Source organism: Zosterops lateralis (genome assembly GCF_965231275.1).
Source record: "Zosterops lateralis genome assembly, contig: HAP1_HAP1_SCAFFOLD_113, whole genome shotgun sequence".
Lineage (NCBI taxonomy): Eukaryota > Metazoa > Chordata > Aves > Passeriformes > Zosteropidae > Zosterops > Zosterops lateralis.
This window is the reverse complement of record NW_028154566.1, coordinates 56,520-76,369: the sequence shown is the minus strand read 5'-3', so window position 1 is coordinate 76,369 and position 19,850 is coordinate 56,520. Positions and strand designations below refer to the sequence as shown.

Genomic DNA, 19,850 nt, shown 5'->3' with positions numbered 1-19,850 from the left:
TGCGCAGTTATCTTCCCACTCTTGTTTAAAAACAATCATTCCCACTCCATAAAAAGCAATCTGCATGTTTGTTTTATGTCAAACGGGAGCATATCATCATTTCCAAAGACACTATCTATGGGAGTAGAGACCATGGCAGAGTTAATGCCTTTGTCTGCAATTGCTTTGACAATTACCTGTACATCTTTGGGGTTTTCAGGGAAGTAGGTCCTTTGCCCTTCGTCCACCACTTGGATCGGGAATGCCAGAGTGGTCGGAGGAGCTCAATCAGCACAGGCAATTTGTATCTTCTTCCAGTTCGTAAGAGGGACTTGTCTTATTTTTCCCTTATTAACTAAAACAGGGGAAAATGGGTTTTTAATTTTACCTGCGCTTGCTCCCTCACTTTCTGAGTCTGAATCTGTGGTAGACCAGCAGTCTAGCCAACCACTCCAGCTTGTATCTGAGTCAGAGGCGGAAGTCGACTGACTGGATGGTTCCAGGCTCTGATACCTTTTTGTCAGACTCAGCCCCATCTTGCCCCTCCTATGGGGGGGCTGTTCTCTCCCCCTGGGCTCGCCCCACCTTCTGCTCATAGAGACTCTTGCCTTAAAAGGGCATGTCTTGCAGCAAGTGCCCTGATTGGGCCTCTGTCCTTTACTCACATCCCCTACCCCTCTGAGGTTGATTCTGCTGTTCCCCTTCTCCCAATTTCCTTCCCCTTTCCACTCGCGTGCACTCGCAGTTTCCGAGGGCCCCCCGTTGCGACTGCTGGTGATGTCTGTGCCCCGCCCTTCGTTTTGCCGCTCGGCGCCATTTTGTGGGGCATAAGGTGGGGGTCTGTCCCAAGTTCCTTTGGGCTCTAATTTACCTATAGCTTGTTTAAGCTCATCAATGGGCCCATCCCGCAATGATATTTGTTGTTCTATGGGCAGGTCACAGATAGGGGAACATTCAGGGACGGGACCGAGTGAACAAGAGGGCGATGAGGGGCGCTCCTGCTCTTGTGAGTCACTAGACTCAATAGCATCACCACCAATCGTGGTTTTTGTAGTCGCCCCAACTTCCAACCTGGGTGTGGCAAACCAACATTTTTGACCAGCTTTCCATGTTTCTTGCTCTTGTAGAGCTTTTTGCAAAGCCTGCACAGCTCTCCCCCATGATTTTTAAGGTACTTTGCACTACCCAAGGATATCGTATCCTCAGCTAAAGCCTTGGTGCATTTTTCCCACACTTTTGGTTGGAGTATATCCACTGGTCAGTCAGTAACACCAGTTTGCAAAAGCCTAGTAACGGCAGAAATAAAATCTTTAGGCTTACAATCAATACCCCATTGCTTATGTAACTGCAATACGACCTTCACAAGGGCTTCCATCCTCCTCGCTGGTCCGGGAGTGTCCTCCCCGCCGGGCTGGTCCAGCCATTCCAGCTGCCGTTCACCTGTCCAGTCAAACTTCCTGGGTTCCGGCACCACTTGTTGCCTCCTCCAAGGTGTGGTGGCCTGGTTCGGGAATGGCACGGCAACCACCCCAGGTTACTCGGGCCAAGAGCTCACAGACACCACTCTGTCACGGTCCCTGCCTGTGTCGCTCGCCTCGGCCAGCCCTGGCACCATGACAACACAGGGGGCTCTTTCAGCAGGAGCAGAATCACAACTATGGCACGAGTGAATGAAGAGATGGGACTCTCCTGAGGATGAAGCAACTGGGCTTTATTGAAGGGGTCCTTCACACAGGGCCGTGCCTCAGAAGAGACCCTGAACACCTGAGTGCAGCAGCTTAAACGGGCAGGGCAGAACATGGGACCAATAGGGCACAGGTAGGGAGTGGCTCAGGGTATAACAGACACATACAACAACAAATCATACAGAAATGGGAGGGGAACTCCTGGATCCTGTCCAATCACACACCACGTAACCGCACACATGAAAGGCAAACCAAAACAAAACGCCGATCAACTTAAAACCGGCCAGGCCAGCAATGTTGGAACCGGGATGCCACACAGAAAATAAAAACCTGACAGAACAAGCTACCAATGCATAAATGAAAAGGGAAAAACACCAACAAAACGAACACAAATCCCCATTGGAGCGCAATCTTCCCAGGGAGAGGCAAAACAAGCACCCGCCCGCAGGGGCCGTGCAACTTGAGCCGTTCAGGCTGGAACTGCCTGATGGCTCCCTAAAGTGTGGTGCAAAGCCCCCTAAAGAGGTGCAGTGCCATGAGACTGAGTCTCCCAAACGTGCCCACAGCAGGGTGACACTCACCTAAGCTCTGGCGACATGGGTTGAAAGGCGGCGTGTGGGGGGCTCCTCCACCGAGGAGAACTTCCCTGGTGGTGGAAAGCTGCTCTCCTCTTCTGCCAGGAGCACACCCTACTAGAGGGCTGCTTCTACTGGCAGCATGTGAAGTGCCGAAGGCTCCGGAACGCGCTGGAGCAACAGTCTCTCAAAAAGCCTGGAGCATGGGGTCCATTGATTGGCGGGCCGACCGTGTCAGCCCCCACGCTGCTTCGGTGACAGGCAGTGTGGCAGCCCCACGTTGGGCACAAATCTGCGGCGGTGCGTGTCCTCCAACGCTTGGCCAGCCCCGACACGCCCCCACAGGGTCTATAGTCAGTGGGATCTTGGCTGCCCACCAGCCCTGCCATGTTGCGATGGTAGAGGAAGAAAGACGGGACCCTCAAAGGCTTAACTAGAACTTAGGTTTATTGGGCAGGAGGGAGGGAGCCCTCACCCGAAGACCAGTGCCTCAGAGAGACCCTGAATCTTAAGGGGGAGAGGGTTTTATACAGTGGGTGGAACTCAGGGTGGGTAGACATACAACCAATGGGGTATAACTGGGGAGTGTCTGCTGACATAACATGCATTGGCATCAATCAATGAACAGGAGGTAGGAGGGGAAAGCTTGCAACCCAGCCAGTCCCCAGAGATCTCCCATTGAAGCTTCTGGACCTGGGGGACAGGTCCTGGAGTGACTGACAGGGCAGGAGGGTTTCCTGACATGTGATGGACAGGTACCCAAGGAGGGAAAGGCAAACCAATGAGGGGCTGTATCTGGGGAAGGCTGGGGGAGAAGCTTACAACTTGTAACAAAAGGGGAACTAAAACTAGAACTGCACTGAACCGAGGTACAAAGAACAACTGTCTTACAATAAAACTCATTATGACAGTCACACCACCACAGGGTCTCGGCCGCCCGGTGTCACTGAAGGAGCCACAGCGAGGGACGGGCGGGGCGCGGCCCCATCGAACCCCTCCAGCTCCGTGACGAGCGGTGACCCCGCGGGACCGCGCCGGGGCCGGGCGGAGGCGGCAGCCGGAGCTGGGGAAGCGGCTTTGAGCGGCGGAGACGAGCGGGGTGTTCCCAACCAGCTCCACTCAGCCCTCGGGCACTGGGCTGGGGTCGCCACGAACTTTTCAACCCCGGCCGTGGGTCCCGCTGCTGCCTCCTCAGGCCCCAGAACCCAGAAACCCCGGGAAATCTATCCCAGGCACTAAAAACCCTTCTCGTGCACAGCAAGGGCCGCGGAGGGTCCTTATGAACTCCCATCCCCTCAGTCCCCCCGGGCACCGCGGGGCATTAGCGCAGCTCCCGCGGCTGTCCCGGCACCGGCTGCTGCCACAGGGCACGGGCTTGTCACACTTGGGTATTAAACAAATTTGGGGAGGAGGAGGACAGCCTTAGAACCCAGGGCTTTGCCCTCGGGAGCTTGGAGCTGCACGAGGGGGATAAAGGATTCCCTGCACACACCGATGGCCCCGGCAGCGGCTCTGCCCCGCCAAGAACGGGGCTGTGTTTGGGAGAGGTGGGATGGCTGGGATGGGCTCTGCAATGAGACAGCCACATGTTGGCATGAAGAGCTTGGGGCGATGGGGTTACTGAGGAGCTTTTGGGGCACCTTCCAGTCCTGAGAGATGAGTTACTGGCAGGGGGGAGACACCTGGCTCTGACATTGGAGTGGGGCCCGTATTAGGGAAGGATGTATGTTGGGGGTTAGATTTCTTTCTTTTTTACTTACAGAATTCTTTCCCATGAGTTGCTAGAAGACTAATTACTGGGTACTTACGGGTACTTGAACTAATTTCTGGGTACAGAACAGAGGGGCCAAAGGAGAGCAGTTGTAGTGCCTGGCTATGCTTTTTTTTGTGTCTGGCAGTTTCTCTCGAGGGGGAAGATTCTTCAAGTTTTGAGGCAGAAGAAGAATGGGGGCTAGGGGCAGCTACATCATCTCTTGCTCTCGGCTTTCGGAGAGAGGATGGCCAGGCTGCTGCTGGGAAATCTACCACCATCTGCTCGTGTGCCCAGGAATTCTGAGCTCACCTCCTCCTGTCCTGCTGGAGCTGGGCCAGCCCTGCCCCTCCATTGCTGCTTCTTCAGCGCTGCTTTGAGGCTTTTCTGTACACTGTGGGCTCGCACCCCCTGCCTGCTGAGACCTTCTGCATCTTCAGCCACAGCTCCGCAGTTCCTGATCCATCCCTTCCATCTTCAGCCACAGCTCCGCAGTTCCTGATCCATCCCTTCCATCCCTTCAGCCACAGCTCCGCAGTTCCTGATCCATCCCTTCCATCCCTTCAGCCACAGCTCCGCAGTTTCTGATCCATCCCTTCCATCCCTTCAGCCACAGCTCCGCAGTTTCTGATCCATCCCTTCCATCCCTTCCCGGCTCGGACAAAGCCGCCATTCCCGCGCGCTCCCCGAGCCCGCCCCACAGCGCCCCCTGCAGCCGCGGGGGGATCATCGCACCTGCCCCGCCCACCGGGAGCCACCAGCGCCCCTGCTGGCCGTGCCCGGAACTGCACCAAAGGGGAAAGTGCCGCGCTCAGGGAAGCTGTTCCTGGGCTCTGCTTCTGTTTATTGTTAATGCTGTGCTTGGTGTTGTTTGTTTGTCTGGTGATAGACACCAGTAAAGAACTGTTATTCCTATCCACTTACCACTGCCTGAGAGCCCCTTTATTTCAAAATTATAAATTGTGAATTAAATTTGAATTAAATTATAATTTGGAGGAAGAGGGTTTGACTTCTCAATTCCAAGGGAGGCTCTGGCTTTCCCTGGCAAACACTTGTCTTTCAAACTGAGACAACACCATTCTCTGAGTTAGTTTTAATATAAAAGTTAGTTCTAATAGTTATACTATAAAAGCAATTTAGCATTGTGCAGTCTCTGTTTTAATATTTCGCTAAGGCCTGGGACATAAAATCATTTATTGCAATGCCATTTCTGTAGACTATACAGTGCACACATAAACTGATAGGTTATGTTTCATCAAAAAGCAGCTGAAAGGAATTATAAATTGTACTGTATCAAAATCATTGTGATCAATAACAATATGCAAAAGTCTATATATAAATGCAAAAGCCAGTATTTTGTCATTTATGTTGTCATTTCTATTGTAATTTATAACCCGGGTTGGCTTCCTCTCCTGCAAGGCACTCATTCACCCCCTGCCCCCACGTCTCTGAGTGTCCCCAAGTTTCCCTAAGCATCTTTGAGTGCCCCCAAGTGTCACCATTGATGTCACTCTAAGAATTCTCATCAGTATTTGGGATAGTTTCAGTCAAAATTCCCCAAATTTGTTTCAGACACCACATGGGGAGGGGACAAATGACACCAGCCATGTCCCCGATGGCGTCACCACCCCGATGACGGGACGTCGCTGTGCCCGCAGCAGCCTCGGGATGTCCTCGATGGCTCTTTGGCACCGCTCGGCCACCGGGGCCATCGTGTGTCGGGTTTTTGGGGTGTCCTCACTGAAGACAATGGCGATGGGCAGTTGTAAAAGCAAAGTCCTTTATTGCACGGCTAAATCAGCCTCATGGAGGCAGAGGTTGTCACAGCTCGAGCCAGTAAAGTCCCCATGGACCCAGCAGAAGGGGCGGCATCTTATCAGCAGCAGTGTGCAGGAAGCCTTCTAACAGAAAGTTTCATGAAGAACATCAAGTTTCATAACACAAAGAACATAAAGTTTCTGATACAGTCTACCACTTGGCCAGCATTTAACGAGCCCCCTGAAGATGTATCAAGCCTGAGGGTTGGCCTGAAGCCTCCCAGAATGGCTTCATAATATTTGCAAGAGGGCTCTTGCATTGGGAATATCTGGGCTTTAAAATATTGGAAAACAGGAAACTGACTCATTAGCAAGAGCTGTGGGGTGGGTGGGAGCAGCAGGATGAGCTCTGCCGGCAGCTCTCGGCTTTCCTGGGAAGAGGAAGGGGCTGGATCCAGCTCCATGGATTGCTCAGGCAGTGATTCCTGCTGGGATGAGAGAGGGTCACAGTGTCATCCTGTCCCTGTCCCCATCCCACAGGATGGACCTGGATGGAGCCCATGGAGAGTGGGAGCTGCTCCGAAATCCTACCTGAACCCGCCCCAATCCTCCCTCAATCCTGCTCCATCCATCCCAACTGATTGCACCCCATCCATCCTGTCCCAATCCCTCTCTGGAATCCCAACCTGATCCCACTCAATCTATCCCAACTAATCCCACAATGGAATCCTGCCCTGATCCAGAATCCCACCTGATTCCACCCCGTCCCTCCTGCCCCAGTCCTGCTCCATTCCATCCCACCTGATTCTTGTCTGGAATCCAGCCCTGATCCTGCTCCATCAATCTTTCACCAATCCTGCTCCATCCATCCCACCAGATCCTGCTCCAGAATCCAGCCCTGATCCCACTCTACAATTCCATCTGATCCTGCTCTGGATCTCTGCTCTGATCCACAATCCCTCCCTGATCCCAGTCCATCCATCCTGCCCCGATCCCCCTCTGGAATCCCACCCTGATCCCACTCCACACCTGCAGTCAAGTCGTTGGCCCCCACACCTTTTCCTGCAGAAAAAGAAGATCCATGAGATTCCAGCACAGATCACACACCAGGATTAACCCCAGGATCCATCCTGGGATCTGCACAGAGGGGATCCAGAGCTGGATCCACCACTGGGACTCACCGGCTGCCATGTTGTATCCATCCCTGTCCCTCCTCCCTGTGGAAAAACGGTGGGATCAGCGTCAGTGGCACAGGATTCCTGGAACGGTGCCGGGTGGATCCGTGCCCCTTCCCGACCCCCATCCCGTGTGTTACCGGATTGGAGCTTCCAGACAATGAATCCAATGAGGACAGTGAGGATGAGGATGGCAGCGATGACAGACACAGCGACCACCACGGTGAGATTCCCGCCAGATATCGCCTCTGGGAAATGCGGGATGGTGAGGAGGGGAAGGGGAACCCCCGTTTGGGAATTCCCAATTCCCACATTGCCAGCCTCACCCCAAGTGAAGATCCCGGGCTCCAGCATTCCGGGATGCTCCACCCGGCACCGGTACTGCTCCCGCTCCTCCGGCAGCGCCTCGATCCTGGCCCAGGTGTGGAAGGTGCCGTCGCTGTTGGGAACGATCCCACCCCACTCCGTCTCCTGATCCCACATTTCATCCCCCTTCAGCCAGTTCACTGCGATGGTCCTGGGGTAGAATCCGTAGGCGTGGCAGGACAAGATCAGTGTCCCGTGTTCCTCTTTTCCGGACACATGGACATCAGGGGGCTCTGGAATGGGGTAACGGTGAGATGCATCCATGGAATTCTATGGGAATGGGATAACGGTGAGATCTGCCCATGGAATTCCCACTGGAATGGGATGGGAGTGACATCTACCCATGGAATTCCATGGGAACGGGATGGGAGTGACATCTACCCATGGAATTCCAACAGAAATTACTGTGTTCTCCAATCCTCCATTCCCAAATCCCAAATTCCCACCCACCTTTGCGCTCCAGCTCCTTCTGCCCGTATCTGACGTATTTCCAGAGCCATTCAGGGCACTCGTGCTTCAGGTAATTCATCTGTATCTCAGCCACGGTCCCATCCTGTTCCCAGCGCCTCCTGGTGATCTCAGCAGCGCCGTTGGCCACCATGAATCTCCCGGATCTCAGATCAAAGGAGATGAAATCCCGCCCGTCATAGGCAATCCGGTAGGATCCACGGACGCTCCCGTCAGACAGGAGGTCACAGCCCTTAAGCCGCTGTATGGTGTGGAGACCTGGGGGGATTGTACCCACTGAGACCCATGGAATTGTGTCCCAGCCCCACTGAGCCCCATTCCAGCCCTATGGAGCCCCAGAGTCTGATGGAGACCCACAGAGCCTCATCCCAGCCCCTTGGACCCCATGGATGCACACCCCAATCACATGGGATGGAACCCCAGGGATCCCAACCTGGCCCCACAGATCCCATCTCAGCCCCATGGATCCATGTCCAAAGCCCATGGATCACAGGAAATCCCATATCATCCTAATGGATCCCCATCTCAGCCCCTTGGAGCCCTGTGAATCCACATCCAAGACCTACAGATCCCATCCCAGCCCCACAGATCACCCCACTCACCCCTGCTCTGGTTGTACCGGTCCCACGCTGTCTCCAGGTCCACAGCACACACATGCTGGTTCCCCACATTGATCTGGGTGTTCCTATCCCAATATCCCGGCTCAGCTCCATCCTTCATCCACTGTGTCAGTGGCTCCATCCGGCCCCGCTCGCTGTCGTAGCGTGTGATGGGGATCCCATCCACAAACCCCATTTCCATGTACTGGGGATCCCCGGGCTGGGCTCTGACACTGCCACACTGAGGTAACGCAGGGAGTGGAGAACTGGGGGGACACAGAGATTTGGGGGGTCATTGAGGGGTCAGGGATCAATGAAAGGGGAAACTGGGAGAGGGGATGAAGGGGGAGATTGGTACAGGTTAAGGAGGTGCAGGGGATTCCATGTGCTCAGAGATGGAAATTCAGGGGGGTCCCAGTGCCCAGAATCCCCCCAGGGACCCTCCATGAGCCCCGGGGACCCTCCCAGGCCCCCTGGGACCCCCATGCACAGGGTGCAGAACTGGGGGGATGCAGAGATTGGGGGTCTGGGGGCGTCCAAGGGTCAGGAAGGGGAACCGGGAGAGCCGGGAAGGGTCCAAGGTTCAAGGAAGGGACTGGGAGAGGCGGGATGGGGATCCAGGGGGTCCCTGTGCCCAGGAAAGGGGGGTCCGGGCGTCCCCGGTGTTGAGGGAAGTGGGGTCTGGGAGCTGGGAAAGGCAGGAATGGGGGTCCAGGGGGTCCCTGGGTCAGGGAAAGGGGGGTCTGGGGCTGGGAGAGGCGGGCGGATCCCGGAGGCGCAGCCTGGGCAACGGGAAAGAGAAAGAGACCGAGGGAACGCGCTGGGGGAGGGGACGGGGCAAAGGGGGAATTCCAGGGAGTTCATCTGGATCCCATTGGATCCCCCTGAGACCCCCCCGAGACCCCTGGGACGGCCGGGACCCTCCGGGACCCCGTTTGGGAAGCGGCGGGAGCGGAAAACGGGGGAACACGGAAAGTTGGGGGATCTGGGGGGTGCAAAGGTCAAGGAAAAGAGCGGGTCTGGGGTCTGGGAAAAGCGGGATGCCCGAAAAGGGGGTGCAGGGGGGTCCCAGGGCACTGACGGGGGTGCGGGGGGGTCCCGGTGGCCGGAAATGGAGATTTAAGAGTGTCCCAGTGCCCAAAAATGGGGCTTCGAGGGGAGTTTCCTTCCCGAAATTCGGGGTTCAAGGGGGTTCCGGTGCCAGAAAACGGCGTTTCAGGGGTGCTGGTTCCCAGGAATGGGGGTCCGGGGGGTCCCGGTGCCCGATAAGGGGGTCCAGGGGGGTCCCGGTGCTGGGGAAGGGGATGGAGGGGGGGTCACAGGACCCAAACTGGGGGTCAAGGGGTGTTCCTGTGCCCGGGAATGGATGTTCACGGTGGTCTCGGTGCCCAGGAGTTGCAGTTAAGGGCGGTCCCGGTTTTGGGGTTCCCACTCACCTCTCGTGGCGCCCCCAGGGTCCCCCAGGAGCCCCAAGAGCGCCCCCAGACCCAGCGCTGGAGCCATCGCGCTGCTCCGCTGCGGCCCCGCCCCCAGAGCCGCCTCCCGCCCCGCCATTGGCGCCGCTATTTCACACTCGCCAATTGCGACCCGGAGTTTGAGTGACGTCACCGGTCGCCGGGCAGATCCCGATCTCGCGGGTTGGGACGCGGAAGCGGAAGAGACCGAGGGAGGGGACGGGGAATCCCAGAGAATTCATCTGGATCCCTCTGGATCCCCGCTGGACCCCCCTGGAGCCCTCTGAGAAACACCTGGGACCCCCTGGGACCCCCTTAAAAGCGCCGGGAGTGGAGAACTGGGGGGGACACGGAAATTTGAGAGATCTTGGGGTGCAAAGGTGAAAGAAAAAGGCGGGTCTGGGGTCTGGGAAGGGCGGGAGGCCCTGGAAGGGCTGAAGGGGATCCCGGTGCCGGATAACGGGATGCAGCGGGTCCCGGTGCCCGGGAAATGGGGTTCAGGGGCGTCCCTTCCCGGATTCTGGGGTTCCAGGGGTCCCGGCACCTGAAAATGGAGGTTCAGGGGGGTCCCGGCGCCCCGAAATGAACGTTCAAGGGGGTCTCTGTGCCCAGGAAGGGGGTTCGCCCAGAAATGGAAGCGCGGTGGGGTCCCCGTGCCCGGGAATGGCGGGTCAGGGGGGTCCCGGGGCCGGGGGCAGTCACTGATCCCCGGGCGGGTCCCGGTGCCGCAGCTTGGGAGACGCGAAAGTGACCGGGGGGAGCGCGGGGAGGGGACAGAGGAAACCCTGGGAATTCCCCTGAATCCCCCCGGGACCTCCCAGGACCCCCCACAGGACGCGCAGGGGGTGGAGCACTGGGGGATGCAAAGACTGGGGGGTCTGGGGGCGTCCAAGGGTCAGGAAGCAGAACCGGGAGAGCCGGGAAGGGTCCAAGGTTCAAGGAAGGGACTGGGAGAGGCGGGATGGGGGATCCAGGGGGTCCCTGTGCCCAGGAAAGGGGGGTCCGGGGGTCCCCGGTGTTGAGGGCAGTGGGGTCTGGGAGCTCGGAAAGGCAGGAATGGGGGTCCAGGGGGTCCCTGGGTCAGGGAAAGGGGGGTCTGGGGCTGGGAGAGGCGGGCGGATCCCGGAGGCGCAGTTTGGGGAAGGCAAAAGCGAGACGGGAGAAAAGGGGAATTCCAGGGAATTCATCTGGATCCCACTGGATCTCCGCTGGGACCCCCTGGGACCCCCTGGAACCCCCTTCCAGGAAGCGGCGGGAATGGAGAACTGGGGGGCGGCAGAAATTTGGGGGATCTGGGGGTCCAAAAGCCGAGGAAAAGGCGGGTCTGGGCTCTGGGAAATGCGGGATGGCCGCGGAGGGGCTGCAGGGGGGTCCCAGAGCACTGACGGGGGTGCGGGGGGGTCCCAGTCCCGGATAAGGGGGTGCAGGGGGGTCCCGGTGCTGGAGAAGGGAGTACACGGGAGTCCCCGTGCCCGGGAATGGGGGTTCAGGGGGATCTTCCCTCCCGGAATTCGGGGTTCAGGGGGGGTCATAGTGCCTGAAAATGGGGGTTCAGGGGGTCCCGATGCCCAAAAATGGGGTTCAAGGGGTTCCTGGCTGTGGAGAATGGAGTACAGGGGTCCCCATGCCCAGGAATGGGGGTTCAGGGGGGTTTCCTTTCAGAAATTTGGGGTTCAGGGGGGTCCTGGTGCCCAAAAATGGGGTTCAAGGGGGTCCTGGTGCCTGAAAATGGGGGTTCAGGGGGGTCCCAGTCCCGGATAAGGGGGTGCCTCTCCTCTCCCTTTCCTTCGGGTTGTGATCAATACACATTATAGGATTGGCTTTTGGTAAATGTTAAAGTGAATAACTCTATGAGTTATGTTAGAAACTTGTGCTGTGTTAATACAGTCTCTTTTAGTAGGGTGTTAAATATAGTTAAATATAGTTTTTTAAGCTTTTTAGCACAATATTAAAATAGGAACTATGTGATGTAAGATGCTCAAGGAATGGAAAAGATAATCAAGAAACTCTTCACATTTTCCCATCTGGACAGAGATAACAGCAACAGACACCCAAACCCCAAAGGAAGAATTTATTGCCTCCGTTCTTGGGGAGTTTGAGGCTTGGTGGAGCCACAGGAGGATTGATTTGCAGGATGGAATGATGGGGGGGGGAGCTGAAATGAAGCAGAAACACCCAAAGTCAAAAGGAATGTTTGAATCACGGATGGGATTTATGAATATGAAATAAACTGTTGCTTTTCAGGGATGATCCTTTGTTATCCAGGTGTGCCCTTTGGTGGAATGTCAGGCACCTGAACCTCTGAAAAATTTTGCTTTTTATTCCTCTTTTTGTCTGATTTTTATTATTATTAAACTTTTAAAATTTTAACAGAAGGTGAACCATGTTTTTCAGAGGGTGATGACAAACCCCAGAGCCCCGGGCCCGGCTCGGGTTGATTTATTAAAAAAATATGGATATTGATCTAATACCAATATCCAACTATGACGGACAAAGACTGTCTAACAGTTTAAAGTTAGAAAGTGTCTGTTTATTACACACCTCAATTTACAGATCATCACAGGGCCTTTTATGTACAGGAGTATTGAATACACGAACTACAAATGCATATTCATAATCCTGGTACATCCCATTCTCCACTTCGTATGGTATTTAGCCCAAAAAGCCAACAAGCATGCGTAGTTTGTTCTTTGAAATGGGTCGGTGGTCTTTTTTATAGGGTGGGGTCCCAAAATGATGAAATAAGATGGGTCTTCCTCTCTTTGACTTTTTAACCTTTAGTGTTCGTGACAGCTAAATCCTGTTTTTTCCAGGACTGTTTGATTTATGATTGTATTGTATTCATGGGGTCCATTGATTATTCAGGATGCAAAAGCCTGGTTTGACAAGTTCTGTGATTTATCAGTTCCTTCCCTGATTTATCAGTTCCTCCCATGATTTATCAGTTGTTTCCCTGATTTATCAGTTCCTTTATTGATTTATCAGTTGTTTCCATGATTTATCAGTTGTTTCCATGATTTATCAGTTCCTCCCACGATTTTAAGGCTGGCTGGTGGTTTGTGTGGGCACGAAGGGAGTGAATTTCCTTTTTTGATTTTTGAAGGATTTAGAGTTTGCTGATTGTGTTTTTTGTGTTTTGTGCTGAGCTCAGTGCTTGGTGTTTGGCGTGAGAATGATGAGGAGTCTCCAGGTCTTGGTTTTCTTGGTTTCTCGCGTTGTTTATTAGTTCTTATTTTACAATTCTTTGTGTTTAGCCAAGATGTTCACAGCAGTTTGGGCACGATGTGACTCCTCTGTGATGGGAGGTCGCTACCTCTTATATAGATAACTACATACTTATTATTTACAATTTTGTGTTAATGCTTATCACTTATATTAACAGGGTCATTTCTACTTTGACTCAATTCTATCAAACTATTTTGTGCTCACGTCACTGCAGAAGATGGATGCTAAGGGAGAATAAGAACTCAGGGCACCGCCCTAAAATCTCTACTTTGTCTTTTTGCATCTACATTTTAAAAATCTCAAAACTACAAAATCTTCTGCACAGTGATAACTACACCACTCTCTGTCACACCTTTGTACTTGCAGTTCTTCTCTTTGTTGGATGTTTTTCTCATGGACCAAAATCAAAGACTGTGTCTTCTTGGGCTCTGTGCCAGGCAACCCCCCCTGCACAGACCCCAGACCCTCTTTTTTTGAGTCTCAGGCTTCTCTACCGAGGTCTGTGACTTCCCAGGGCACCCAGAGGGATGCCCTGGACTCCAACATAAGGGGGTGCAGGGGGGGATAAGGGGGCGTCCATTGGGGTAAAGGGGGTCTCCATTGGGGATTAGGGGGTCTCCATTGGGGTACAGGGGGTCTCCATTGGGGATTAGGGGGTCTCCATTGGGGTCAAGGGGGTGTCCATTGGGGTCAAGGGGGTCTCCATTGGGGTCAAGGGAGTGTCCATTGGGGTTAAGGGGTGTCCATTGGGGTCAAGGGGGTGTCCATGTGGGATAAAGGGGTGTCCACTGGGGATAAGGGAGTCTCCATTGGAGTCAAGGGGGTGTCCATGGGGGTACAGGGGTCTCCATTGGGGTCAAGGGGCTGCAGCCGGTGACCGCCCGAGGCCGCGCATGCGCCGCTTCCGCCCGGAGTCCCGCCAGCCCCGGCCGCTGATTGGTCGCCCGATAAAATCCCGCGCCCGGCTCTCGCGAGAGTGAAATGGGCGCCGCCATCTTTGTAGTCTGTCTCCTCAGCGACTTCGCTTTTCTCGCCTAAATCCGGCCCGGGAATGGGGGAAATGCGCCTGACAACGCCGGGATTGAGCTGAAATCCACAGGAATTATGATAAAGAGCCCGAATCCAGCGTGGAGCGTCCTCCAGGAGCCTTCACGCAGCGCAAGGTGCCAATTTCTGGCGCGAAGCGGCGCCGCCATTTTAAGTGAGGGCACTTACGCCCGACCCTCCACGGGCTCCCCCGGACGGGCCGGGCCAGGGGGCTCCAAACACGGCCCCGAACTCCCAAATTCCGCCCAAATCCCCCCAGACTCAGCTCAAACCCTGCAGGGCCCCGGGGCGTTCTGAGGGAAGCCGGGACACCTCCCGCTCTGGCCCTGAACCACCTCCGCCATTTTGGTCTCGGGCATTTCCGCCCCACCGAGGGCGCTCTCCTCAGGCTGGCGGGGAAAAGAGCCCTCAAATCCAGCTCGGAACCCCCAAATTCAGCCCGGAAGCTCCAAAATTGAGCCTTAAAGCCCCAAATCCAGCCTGGAGACCCCTCAGGGTCTCGCCCGAAACATCCAGCACGACCAGCGGCAAATCTCGCCAGATCACAAGTGAAGCCGCCCCGCCATTTTGGCCTCGGGCACTTCCGCCCGCTCCGCGGAGCTCGTCTCGGGCTGGGGGGGCACGGAGCCTTCAAATCCAGCCCAGAAACCCCAAATTCAACATAAAGGCAAAAACGTCAGCCTAAAACCCCCGAAATTGAGCCATAAAGCCCCAAATCCAGCCTGGAGACCCCTCAGGGGCTCGTCTGCAAGAACAAACACAGCCAGCGGCAAATCTCGCGAGATCACACAAGAAGCCGCGCCGCCATTTTGGTCTCGGGCACTTCCGCCCGTTCCACGGAGCGCTCTCCAGGCTGGCGGAGCACGGAGCCTTCAAATCCAGCTTGGAAACTCCAAATTCAGCCTAAAAGCCCCAAAATTGATCCTTAAAGCCCCAAATCCAGCCTGGAGACCCCTCAGGTCTTGGCCCGAAACAACCAGCACAACCAGCGGCAAATCTCGCGAGATCACACATGAAGCCCCGCCGCCATTTTAGTTACGGGCACTTTCGCCCTCTTCTCGCGGTCCCCTCTCACTCTGGCGGGGCAAACAGGTTTCAAATCCAGTCTGGAGCGCCCAGATCTTCCCAAGACCTTCCAAAACCACCTCCAAAGGCACAAAGTCACCTTAAAAACCCCTCAGCAGCCTCAGGGGGCCTCTCTGGTACGGCCGGGCTGGTTCCCCCACCTCATTCCGCAGGATCTCGCGAGATCTCACGAGATGAGGCTTCGCCGCCATTTTTGTTATGGGCAGTTCCGCCCTTCCCTCGGCCCCGAAATTTCCCTTCAAAATCTCCCCCGCATTTCTCTAAAATTCCCCCCAAATCCTCCAAAAATTCCACCGGAATCCACCCAAAATTCCACCAGAAATGCCCTCGAAATTCTCTGAAATTCTCACATCGTTCAGTCCAAGAAATTCCACTCAAATCCCCACAGATCCCCCACAGGATTCCCCCCAAAATTCCCTTTAAATTCCTCAAAAATCCCCTCAAAATCTCCTTAAAATTCCACCATAATCCTCTCTAAAATCCAACCCAAATCCTCTGAAAATTCCCTTAAAATTCTTCAAAAATTCCACCAAAATCCCGTCAAAATTCCCTTAAAATCTACACGAAATTCCCCCTTAAAATCTTTCCCAAATCCCCTTAAAATTTCACCAAAAGCCCCTTAAAATCCACCCTAAATCCTCCCAAAATTGCACCTTAAATGCCCTTAAAATCCTCTTACAATCCACCCCAATTTCCCCCTAAAATCCTCCTCAAATTCCCTCAAAAATTCCCTTAAAATTCCACCAAACTCACCTCACGGTTCCCTTAAAATCCACCCAAAATTCCCCCTAAAATGCTCCCCAAATTCCCTCAAAATCCCCTTAAAATCCACCTGAAATTCCCCCGAAAATCCTCCTCAAATTCCCTCAAAATCCCCTTATAATTCCACCAAAATCTCCTCAAAATCCCCCTAAAATTCAACCCCAAATTCCCTCAAAAATTCCCTTAAAATTCCACCAAAATCCCCTTAAAATCCACCCAAAATTTCCTTAAAATTCCACCAAAATTCCCCCTAAAGTACCCAATAATTACAATACAAAAGTGACTTGTAATAGTTTAATATAAAATTTGTAACAGTTCCACTATAAAAGTTAATTCCAATATAAAAGTTCGTTGTAGCAGTTTAATATAAATTCTTTTATAGTTCCAATATAAAACTCAGCTGCAAAAGTTAAAATATAAAAGTTGTAAGTTACAATATAAAAGTTAGTTTTAATAAACATAATATAAAAATTAGTTGCAATCATTTATAATATAAAAGCATTTTGGCATTGGGCAATTTGCATTTTAATATTTCTTTAAGGCCTGGGATATAATATTGATTTTATTATAAAATTATATAATAATATAAATTACTATAAATAACATTATTATAAATAATTTATATTAAAATATCAAAATAACATAATAATAAATAAAAGTATATTAAAATATCATTAAATTAATGATTTTAATCATATAATCTCACAAAATATTGATTTTTTATTCTGCCATTCCTGTCACCTACACGGTGCACACACAAGGAATTTTAAATTGTAACAAAAACAATTATAAATTGCACCAAAAGCAATTATAAAGTGTACCAAAAAAGGAATTATAAATTGTACCCAAAAAGGAATTATAAATTGTAACAAAAGTATTTATAAACTGCACCAAAAAAGGAATTATAAATTGCAGCAAAAATGGAATTACAAATTGTATCAAAAAAAGGAATTATAAATTGTACCAAAAATGGAATCAAAAACTGAGCCAAAAAAGGAATTATAAGTTGTGCCCCATCCAAAGTGCTGTGATCAATAACAACGTGCAAAAACTGATACGGGAATGCAAAAGCCAATAGTGCATTGTAAATTATATTGTCATTGGTGTTGTCATTGATAGAATTTCTATTGTCATTTCTATTGTCATTTCTAACCCGGGTCTGCTGCCCCTCCTGCAGGCACCGGGGCTCATCCACCTCCTGCCCCTGTGTCCACAAGTGTCCCCAAAGTGTCCCCCAAGTGCCCCTGAGTGACCTCAGAGTGTCCCTGTGTGTCTCCCAAGTGTCCCTGTGTGTCTCCAAGTGTCCCTGAATGTCCCCAAGTGTCCCCAGCAACGTCACCCCAGGAATTCCCATCAGGGTTTGGGACAGCCTCAATCAAAATTCCCAGAAAATTCCCCAAATTCATCTCAAATCCCACCTGGGGAGGTGACAAGCAACACCGGTAATGTCCCCAGTGACATCACCGCCCCCCCACAATGACGTCACTGTCCCCCCACAATGATGTTACGGCGGTGACGTCACTGTCCCCCCCAGCAGCCTCGGGATGTCCTCCTTGGCTCTTTGGGACCAGTCGGCCACTGTGGGGCCACCAGAGCCACCAGAGAGGAGCCTCTCGATGTCCCCGAGTGTCCCCAGCAGGTGACGTGTGGCCAGGCGGGCACTGCCCTCCCACAGCTGCTCAAACTCCTCCACTGCGGCCACCAGGAACTCGATGTCATTGTCCAACTCCTCCTGTGTCCCCTCCCAGGTGTCCCCGATGTCCCCGAGCCCCTCGTCCAGCTCCCAGGGGAACACCTGGGCTGCCTCACAAAGGTCCCTCGAGCGCCGCAGCAGCTCCTGGGCCTCCTCCCCACCCTGTCCCCACCCGGTGGCCGTGGCCGAGGGCAGGGACACCAGGCTGTCCCCAGCTGTCCCCTCCCAGCTGGGGAAGGTCTTGTCCTGCAGGTTCCCGGCCAGGCCGGTGGCCTCATCAGTGTCTTCCTTGGTGTCCTCCTTGATGTCCTCGTTAGTGTCCTTGTTGGTGTCATCGTCACTGTCCTCATCAATGTCCTCGGTGGTGGCCTCAGCAACGTCCATGTTGGTGTCCCCATTGATGTCATTGTTGGTGTCCTCGTTGATGTCACTGTTGGTGTCCTCAGCAGTGTTCTCGTTGGTGTCCTCATTGATGTCCCCATTGGTGTCCTCACCAAAGCCCCAGTCAATGTCCCCATCGGTGTCCTCGCTGGTGCCCCAGTCACTGTCCCCATCGCTGTCCCCATGGCTGAACTCCCCCATGTCCTGCCCCGTGTCCAGGAAGGTTTTGCAGAGCTCCCCGGCCCCAGAGCACACCCGGAGCCAGCCCCTGCAGAGCCCCCCCAGTGACTCCAGCCACGGTGTCACCGTGGCTGTCACCTCGGCCCAGGTGACACCCGGGGTGTCCTTGAGGGCGGCCACAGCCTGGCCCACGGGGGTGGCACCGTGCTGGTGGAGAGAGGTGACACTGCGGTGGCCCAGGGAGGGGACACTGTGGTGGCCCTGTGAGGTGACACCGTGGCACAGGGAGGTGACACCGCACCGGTGCAGGGAGGTGACACCGTGGTGGTGCCTCAGGGTGTCCAGCAGGGTCCAGGTGAATTTCCAGAGCTCATCCCGCAGGGACTCCGGGCACACGGTGTCCCCGCAGGTCACGGTGGCCGCCAGCTCGCCCAGCGTGGCCACCACGGCCACCAGCGCCTCCAGCACCTGGGGAGGGGACAGGGGAGGTGACGGGGACCTCGTGGCCCCTGTGTCCTCCCCGGGGTCCCCTCTGTCCCCTCCCTGGAGGGCTCAGCTGTCCCCTGGGTCCCTTTGTCACCTCCTCGTCCCGTCTGCCGCCCCCCCACGCTGTGTCCCTTGTCACCAAACCCCTGCAGGAGCCCCCAAACCTCACCTGGGACCCCCAAACCCCACCTGGGACCACCCAAACCCTCTGAGGAGCTCCCAAAGCCCTGCAGGACCCTCCAAATCCCAACCGGGACCCTCCAAACCCAACCTGGGATCGCCCAAACTCCTCCCAGGATCCCACGAACGCCACCAAGGACCCCCCAAATCCCACCTGGGACCCCCCAAACCCACCTGGGACACTCGAGCCCCACCCAGGACCCACCAAATCCACTTGGGACCCCCCCAAACCTCCCCAAGGATACTCCAAACCCCACCTGGCATCCCCCAACCCTTGCAGGACCCCCCCAAACCGCTGTAGGACCCCCCAAACCCCACCGGGGACCCCTCCTGGACCACCCGCAGGACCCCCCAAACCCCCCCAGGACCCTCCAAACCACCCCCAGGATGCCCAAACCCCCCCAAGAGCCCCCAAACCACCCCCAGGACGCCCCAAACCCCCCCAGGATCCCCCTGGCCCCTACCCCCGTCATGCGCCGCAGTTTTTCTTCTCGGGCCTCCTCTCCTCGGGCCCCGCCGGGGAAGTCCCCGGGCCGCTCCGGGAGGGCGAACATGGTCGGTGGGAGCTCGGAGGGGACACGGGCGGCAGGAGAAGGAGCCCGGAGCGGGATTCGCGGAGAGAGAAAGAGAAAAAGGAAACGAACGGCGCCGAGTCCCGGAGCCGCAAAGATGGCGGCGCCGCCCTGAGGGGGTTTCCCGCCCTGAGGGGAAGGACACGCCCACAGTGGGCGGGGCCAGAGGGGCGTCACCGCCCGGGACGGGGCGGGGCTTCCGGTGTCCCCTCCTGTGTCCCCTCCGGTGTCCCCTCCCCGTGTGTCCCCTCCCGGTTTTTTGAGGGAATTTTGAGGGAATTTGGGGTGATTTTAGGAGGAATCTCAGGTGGATTTGAGGGAATCGTGAGGGGATTTTGGTGGAATTTTTGAAGGAATTTAGAGAGGATTTTGGGGATTTTGGCTGGAATTTGGTGGAATTTTAAGGGAATTTTGGGTGGATTGTGACGTC

General features: G+C 54.5%; 1 protein-coding gene and 1 pseudogene across 2 annotated transcripts; both read right to left on the bottom strand.

Moving 5' to 3' along the window:
- Nucleotides 1–6,858: 6,858 nt before the first annotated feature.
- Nucleotides 6,859–9,857, bottom strand: LOC310923577 (class I histocompatibility antigen, F10 alpha chain-like; annotated as a pseudogene). The gene is made up of 5 exons (XR_014592761.1): nt 9,791–9,857; nt 8,358–8,620; nt 7,738–8,013; nt 7,248–7,520; nt 6,859–7,169 (listed from the first exon to the last, which is right to left on the bottom strand). The product of XR_014592761.1 is annotated as a class I histocompatibility antigen, F10 alpha chain-like (transcript).
- Nucleotides 9,858–16,292: 6,435 nt separating this feature from the next.
- On the bottom strand, nt 16,293–19,554 carry LOC310923575 (uncharacterized protein). The gene is made up of 2 exons (XM_083885526.1): nt 19,313–19,554; nt 16,293–18,650 (listed from the first exon to the last, which is right to left on the bottom strand). The coding sequence occupies exons 1-2, from the start codon at nt 19,400–19,402 to the stop codon at nt 17,433–17,435; spliced, it is 1,308 nt and encodes a 435-aa protein (XP_083741652.1). The 5' UTR covers nt 19,403–19,554; the 3' UTR covers nt 16,293–17,432.
- Nucleotides 19,555–19,850: the final 296 nt, after the last annotated feature.